Consider the following 8,141-nt stretch of genomic DNA (forward strand, 5'->3'; position numbering starts at 1 on the left):
AATTTTCACAGGTGATGTATTTCTGTTGCCGCTATAACATCAAATACTAAAAACAGAATAAAATAAAGATTTAAGTGGGGCTCCCATACAACAAATGTGATTTTTGACCGAAGTTAAGCAACGTCGGGCGGGGTCAGTATGGTACGGAACCCTTCGTGCGCGAGTCCGACTCGCACTTGCCCGGTTTTTAATTTTTGCACATGTATTTTTGTAATACTTTAAAAACCAGTCTAGTTATAACTATAAAGGATTATATATTCTAGGCAGTCATGCACCCTAGTATTCTATTGTACTTAAAATATAACTAGGTAATCTGCTAGATCTTTGCAGTGTTACTTTTACACCAAAGATTCTTGCAATGTTAAAAGTACTTATTTTGTTATTTCAGATTGTAAATGAAATACTGGCGGACTGACAGACAAATTGTAGAGAAACGAAAGTTTTCCATTTAGATATGTAGGTGGGTACATAAAACATTCTCTATTCTTGTAAGCATGTTATATCTGATAAGAGCAATAATCTATCAACTCTCTAGCAAAGTTAGGTAAGATAAGAAAACATGTTAACATAAATACAAAGTCAATGAGAAGAGATCAGTGTTGAATCTAAAATTATGATTGGCTTGTTTCAGGTACTTAATTGAAAAAAACTTCTGCTTTTTATTTATACAATTTTTATTTATTTTTAAGATATTGTTAATTTTGGTTTAATAAAATATTAATTTCCAATTCCAGTTTCTTTTTTTTCAGCTCATTTAACTGTTTTTCTTCGTTTCTTTTTTCTTCTGCATTTTTTCTTTCTTGGAGTAAATTTTCTAACTTAACTTCAAACAATTTTTTTTCATATTGTTTTGTGGCGTTTATAGCCTCTATTCTTAACTGCTTCACCTCGCGGTCTGGAGTCGCAGTCACCTGGAATAAAATATGAAAAATATAAGACTAGCTATTTCTTCAGATATTTAAGGCTTAAATACCTACCCACCTATTATAATATTATTACTTAAGTGTATGTGTCTTAGTTGTTTACCCCTTAACGCTTTAACTACTGAACAGATTTAGATGAAATTAGATATGGAAATAGACTGGGGTAGGACATAAGATAATTTTAATCAATATTTTGTATGTAGAAGAAATTAGGTGGTGCAAAGCTAAATAGTTTTTATGTAATAAAAAGCAATATAACTTTAAAAGGAGCTAGTATGGAAGAAGTATACATGAGGAATCTTAGGTACTTACGAGGCTGTGCGGCAGCAGTAGTGGCAGGGCGAAGTGGTTTTGACAAGCGGGTTCGGAGGAGAAAAGCTGGCGCTTTAGAGTCAAAGGTGGCCTGTGAAAAAGTGAAGTAATTAGGTGTGCAATGTAATGTAATTAGGTATAGTATTATAATTTACATCTAGAATCGAAATAAGTATTGTAATTTACCTCGGAATTTGACTCTGCTGTGTCAGTAATAGCAGCAGCTGCAGGAACTATTGCTACTATAGGTGCAGAAGTAGATACCTGTAATATGTATAAAACCTTAGATTTTTTACACTGCAAAATGTTAATTTGGATTTGCTTAAGTATGTTTTCAATCATATTTATTGTGATGTCAATAAAGTTTGAATACAATACAAATCTTACAATCTACAATACAATGAGTCAAAGGTGGCCTGTGAAAAACTGAAGTAATTAGGTGTGCAATGTAATGTAATTAGGTATAGTATTATAATTTACACCTAGAATCGAAATAAGTATTGTAATTTACCTCGGAATTTGACTCTGCTGTGTCAGTAATAGCAGCAGCTGCAGGAACTATTGCTACTATAGGTGCAGAAGTAGATACCTGTAATATGTATAAAACCTTAGATTTTTTACACTGCAAAATGTTAATTTGGATTTGCTTAAGTATGTTTTCAATCATATTTATTGTGATGTCAATAAAGTTTGAATACAATACAAATCTTACAATCTACAATACAATGAGTCAAAGGTGGCCTGTGAAAAACTGAAGTAATTAGGTGTGCAATGTAATGTAATTAGGTATAGTATTATAATTTACATCTAGAATCGAAATAAGTATTGTAATTTACCTCGGAATTTGACTCTGCTGTGTCAGTAATAGCAGCAGCTGCAGGAACTATTGCTACTATAGGTGCAGAAGTAGATACCTGTAATATGTATAAAACCTTAGATTTTTTACACTGCAAAATGTTAATTTGGATTTGCTTAAGTATGTTTTCAATCATATTTATTGTGATGTCAATAAAGTTTGAATACAATACAAATCTTACAATCTACAATACAATGAGTCAAAGGTGGCCTGTGAAAAACTGAAGTAATTAGGTGTGCAATGTAATGTAATTAGGTAAAGTATTATAATTTACATCTAGAATCGAAATAGGTATTGTAATTAACCTGGGAATTTGACTCTGCTGTGTCAGTAATAGCAGCAGCTGCAGGAACTATTGCTACTATAGGTGCAGAAGTAGATTCCTGTAATATGTATAAAACCTTAGATTTTTTTACACTGCAAAATGTTAATTTGGATTTGTTTAAGTATGTTTTCAATCATATTTATTGCGATGTCAATAAAGTTTAAATACAATACAAACCCAAAAATTACAGATTAAATTAGAATCCTTCATTCATTAAGATAAGGGAATCTAATTACCTCACCTTAGATTAATTACTATCCAGCACTGAATACAATAGAAAGAAGATATTAAAAACATAATGTTACATACTGGCCTATCTTCATCATGAAGTATCTCGCCAACCTGAAACAAACAAAGTCAGGTTATCATTTCTAAATATAATTTACTTGGATCACATACACAATACACATAATAATAACCATAGTGAATGTGATCAAAATAATTTAAGTAAGTATAATATAAATTCATGTTTAGGTCATCCGGAACTCCATAGTTTTATTACCTGTACACACTCTGCATCTGCCGCATTAGAAGTATTGTTCATTTCCTAAAACAGAAAACATCACAAGATATACAATGATATGAGCAAAAGATAATAAACAACCAACATATAAAATAAGTGAAAAATACGACTCAAACAGTTAGCTGATAACAATTCAGGTATACACGATTAGTTGATTATTTACATCACATATTATAATATCGTCATCACAGACACTCTTCAGACCATCCATTGAAAGTGGCATTACTTTTCTGAGCCACTCCGTGTCCGTGGACACGCCACCGCGCTCTGGCGGACCACCGCCAGTTGCAAATAAGGCGCGGCGTTCAGCGCTTGCTTCCTGTAATAATGATTAAACTAATGATGAACTAGCAGTTCTTTTAAAATTATCAAACTTCGCCTGAAGTTGTTTGACGTTCCGCGGGCGTGAACTTTGTGCGTTGTATTCCGATTGAATTAATTGCCACACGCTGGATTTCTTTTTATTACTGATGTGGTCAGTTTTTTTGTTAAATAATATTGGGCTATACTTGTCGATTAAACATTTTAATACATTAATTTCATTTTTATTGAAGTTTACTGAACGTTCTCTGAAAACACAAAAAAATACATTATTTACTGTCGCATTCCTTATTATATTCTGAATTCACAATGATATTACAAACATGATACACTTACTTTGCCTCAAATTGGCTTAAATTTGCCATATTTCTACTTATTTTATTACTTATTTCTACTTTTCATCCACACGAAAATAACTTGGTAAGCACTAGACACAGGACTGACCAAACAAACTTTTTAATATTAATCGCGCCAAATCAAGACGTGACGTTTATAACTGGGTTGCTATATTAAAAAATAATTCCCCCAAAAAAATAATTGTTGGATTGCGTTCATAATACGGCAACACGATTATCGATTAGTTATTTTAGCGCTCAGTTATTTTATGGTTGGTGCAACGCATTTTATTTAGCAATCGTTAAGACCCCCACCTCAGCGTTAAAATTTAGCGAACCGTGCTTACGTTAGCAGGTGGTTTGGTGCAACCCACCCTTATACTTTACTCTAAGATGTGCCGGCAATCCATCGCCATGTTGAGGTTTTAGGTCGGCGTCGAGTTCAGCACACAAATAGAGTGCCAATTATTTGCGCACTCTATATTATGTGCCGAAACTCCTCGTTGGGCATATCGAATGGGTTGCACATATCTCTTATGGCCCGGCGTTGTAATTTTCGATGCTCTTTTTCTTCAAGAGCTGCAGCTGCCAAGAGGAAATGGTATCTTGCCATCCCTACAAGTAATGTATTGATAATGTTATATGTAAATAAATGGAGTACAGGGTGGAAAGGCACGACGATCCTTCCCGGAAGTATTAGGTCGTTTAAGTGATACAGAGCAGATTGGCAATGGTAAGAATCGTTAATTGAGTAAATAATAAAAATACCAAATTTTCTACTTTTTAACTGTGGTGATAACCCTATAGCATGTGCACATGACGGCTAGATTAAGGATCTCCGTCGGGAAAGCTCGGGACTTTACGCTTTTTTCCGATCGTTGACAGAATCGATTAAATGACAAATAAATCAAATGAATGCAAAAATATTACAAACAATTTTATTACTTTCTTAGATAATTATTTTTTGCCAATATTTAACACTATGTAAATAAATGGAGTTTAAATTGTATATTATATTAGAAAAAAAAACAGATCTTACTTATAACTTCACAAAAATTGTATTTTTCGCTACTAATGGCACAATAGCACTTCTTATCGTGACCCAGTGAGTATACTACGATAAATTAATCAAAGGCTAGCCGTCAAAAACCGGGCAAGTGCGAGTCGGACTCGCGCACGAAGGGTTCCGTACCATAATGCAAAAAAAAAGAAGCAAAAAAAAAACGGTCACCCATCCAAGTACTGACCACTCCCGACGTTGCTTAACTTTGGTCAAAAATCACGTTTGTTGTATGGGAGCCCCATTTAAATCTTTATTTTATTCTGTTTTTAGTATTTGTTGTTATAGCGGCAACAGAAATACATCATCTGTGAAAATTTCAACTGTCTAGCTATCACGGTTCATGAGATACAGCCTGGTGACAGACAGACGGACGGACGGACGGACAGCAAAGTCTTAGTAATAGGGTCCCGTTTTACCCTTTGGGTACGGAACCCTAAAAACTGATGACTATATTAGATGTCCAAATGCATATGCCAAGCATTAAATTACCTCACTTAAATATGTAACTATGCAATTTTTTATAGCGTATAAAGCTTGCAATATTTATTCACTGTATTCCACTTTTAAATACTGGCTGAAATTAAACATCACATAATAGTATTTTATGCAACAGTTTTATAAGAGGGGTCAAAAAATGTGAGTGGCGTGGGTAACAATGTGAGCCGAAGGCGAACATTGTTAATAAATACGCCATGAGCATTTTTTGACTACTTATACAACGTTGCATACAATGCTTTTTCTATGAGTAGGCAATATTAAATAAAATACAAAAAATTATAAACAAAATTTTATTTATGAAAATGTCAATGTAAATTTAGGATAGTAGGTATTACTATATGTATGTAGCTCTTGTCTGCGACAAGCACCCATAATACCAAATATTACTGCAACCTGTAACAAGAAAAAGGAGAATTAAATAATATTCAGTTTCAATGCAAAAATATAAAATCAGTACAAATTTGTTTCGTTTGTCACGTTGGTAGCAATGTACCGGTATGTGGCACCTGCTACCCTGCACTATTACCGTATCGTAATGTCTCTAAAACGACACAAGTGCTTTTTTGGGCAATAGACTATAGACTTTTAAGGAGTATTAATAATGTATGCCCTTATATGTTCGTTCGTGACTATGTAAATGACAGATAAAAGTACCCGAGTAGAAAAAGATAATAGAAGTAAGATTTGACTTACAGAAGAAAACAAACGACTTTCTATTTTTGGGCCGATGTCGCTAAGTATAATTATAAAAATATTAATTTAAGAAAGAAAGATATTATTTCCACTGTAATGACGTCCAAAAGTAAGTGTGGTTGATTAAAATATAATATACATTTGTATTTTTATTAGTGATGTACCGACTATTGATTTGGCCGACTAGCCGACTAGCCGACTAATCGGCGCTCGAAAGGCCGATTAGTCGGCCGACTAGTCGGCTAGTCGGCCAGATCATTAGTTTCGTATAAGTTCTGGTGAAAAACAATAGTTTTGCTCCTTTGATTGCGCTATTCATCATATTAGCTTGACTAAAAGGTGTTCTCTACAGGTTCAAAGACCTATCACAAGAATCCTCGTTCAATTTCTGTCTTTCTTTTATTTTGCGAACCTGAGCAGACCGTCAGTACAGCTTGTAGGAGGTATTTCCAAGGCTATATTTCCCGTACATAGCCGCCAGTTAAGAACCTATCCCCTGTGATCAGCGTCTTTACGAGCAACGTGCCCTATCTAAAAGTCTCTAAATTTTGCAATAACATTTTAATAGTTCCCCATGGCTCCACCATTAAAAAAAATAAAAACTGAATAATAATAAAATTATTTTACTATTGCACTTGCCCATGAAATTACACGAGAATCAGTAGAGGAAAAAACCAGCCCACCAACATACGATAACGATCAAACGGTCAATTATTTATGGACAAAAGTTTTCGTTTGCAGCCTGGACCCCTATTCGACAAGCGACGTTTGACGTATCGTGTTGATCTCCCGTTGATGTGGGAAAAATCATAAGTTCTCGAATACGTACAATGTCAAAATTTGACATTAACAATCCACAGTTAGGGTGACAAGCAAACCAAACCGAACCACCCTTAGTTTAGAGTGGAGTTTTGGTTGTACCAAATGATATTATCCACCGTTGATGGAATCATAACTCAGTATGCGATAAAATCAACTGTTGATTTGACGTAGATGCGAAATCTGACAGTTGTACGTGTCGAATTTGGCCCCAGAATAGATATTTTAGTAAAATAGACATAAAACATGTGGTAAATATTGACTGTTGATTTCTTTTTTTTCTGTTTTTCTGTAACTAATAAAGTGCCGACTAATCGGCCATTTTTGCCGACTAGTCGCCGACTAATCGCCGACTACAAATGTGTCCGGATAGTCGGCTTTCCCGACTAGTCGGCGACTAGTCGGTACATCCCAAATTTTTATATTGCAGGAAAATGTGCAATTTTACGTTCACGTGACTACGCATACACGTCTAACGATGAAATTGATATGCCCTGTACTCAAGAGTATTTTGTGAATCTACCGGAGGGTCAGACTACCTGACATTTCCATATCCGTGGGAACACAAACTAAAAGACATGGGATATGGGATGGATATCTCTACACAAACCGAACAACCGAGTACTACGATGGTCATAGAGATAGATACAGCGAAATTGTTGGCCAAATTATTTTTCCCGGTCAATCAATAGAGGAAGAAATAGTAGTTCGTGTTATAAGGGAAAGGATCAAAATGATATATTTCTGTCAAGGGCGTACATAGAATCCTGAATGAAGCGATGGATTCTAAATTAGAATCCTGAGTGTAATGAGGTATTCAAGTGTTAACGCCCAAGACAAAATAATTTTGATACCTTGTGACATACTGCTTTTCACATCAACTATGAGGAAAATAAAAAATCTTAGTGTTGACACAATCATTCAGTTTCCACAGAACTCCGCCATTGTAGAAATTACATTGCAAATGTTTATTATCAAATTTACTTATACTTTCAGAAAGTGCTAAAATCACAAGATACATACAAAAAGCATGTTTCTTGTGATTTCAGTTCATGTCAATATTGTCATAATGTTATTTATGAGTTACTGTTACAAATATAATACGTATAACAAAAAACCTACTTTACACAGGCTGTACATACGATGTTCAGTTATTGATATTAATATTTTTTTCTCAAACATGCAATGAAATATTGATGTTATGTTCCTTATAATAGGCTGCGAAGTATGACGTTTCAGGTGCGGCTAGGACAAAAGGTCGTTAATGGAATTTCATACACATCTTGCAGGCCTAGGCCGGCAAAGTCCTCTTTTTTAATTTTCATTTCACAGATATTTGTGACACAGAATCGTGGCATTCATCCATTAAAAAAAACTAGAGGCAGTATTTGCTTTATGGTTCGTAATGACACTCTGCCACTACGCCTATAAAAAAAAACCAAAAACAATGTTTGCTATAATTTGCAGTTTTAT

At 34.3% G+C, this 8,141-nt stretch overlaps 1 protein-coding gene across 1 annotated transcript; it reads right to left on the bottom strand.

Moving 5' to 3' along the window:
- Positions 1-840: 840 nt before the first annotated feature.
- LOC134678094 (uncharacterized) lies at positions 841-4,011 on the bottom strand. Its single transcript, XM_063536543.1, has 11 exons — positions 3,983-4,011; positions 3,499-3,508; positions 3,103-3,258; positions 2,919-2,963; positions 2,726-2,758; positions 2,397-2,474; positions 2,072-2,149; positions 1,747-1,824; positions 1,422-1,499; positions 1,236-1,326; positions 841-911 (listed from the first exon to the last, which is right to left on the bottom strand). Exons 1-11 carry the CDS (start codon positions 4,009-4,011, stop codon positions 841-843), a joined length of 747 nt encoding a protein of 248 aa, XP_063392613.1.
- Positions 4,012-8,141: the final 4,130 nt, after the last annotated feature.

This window comes from Cydia fagiglandana, chromosome Z, assembly GCF_963556715.1.
Source record: "Cydia fagiglandana chromosome Z, ilCydFagi1.1, whole genome shotgun sequence".
NCBI lineage: Eukaryota > Metazoa > Arthropoda > Insecta > Lepidoptera > Tortricidae > Cydia > Cydia fagiglandana.

What these genes read in the sequence shown, in the direction of transcription:
- LOC134678094 (XM_063536543.1), bottom strand. Translation starts at nt 4,011, where the DNA reads ATGGCGATGGATTGCCGGCACATCTTAGA. An exon ending in TTCATGATGAAGATAGGCCA is followed by an intron (nt 2,475 to 2,725) that starts GTATGTAACATT and finishes TACATATTACAG; the next exon opens with GAATCTACTTCTGCACCTAT. An exon ending in TACTGCTGCCGCACAGCCTC is followed by an intron (nt 912 to 1,235) that starts GTAAGTACCTAA and finishes ATTTTATTCCAG; the next exon opens with GTGACTGCGACTCCAGACCG.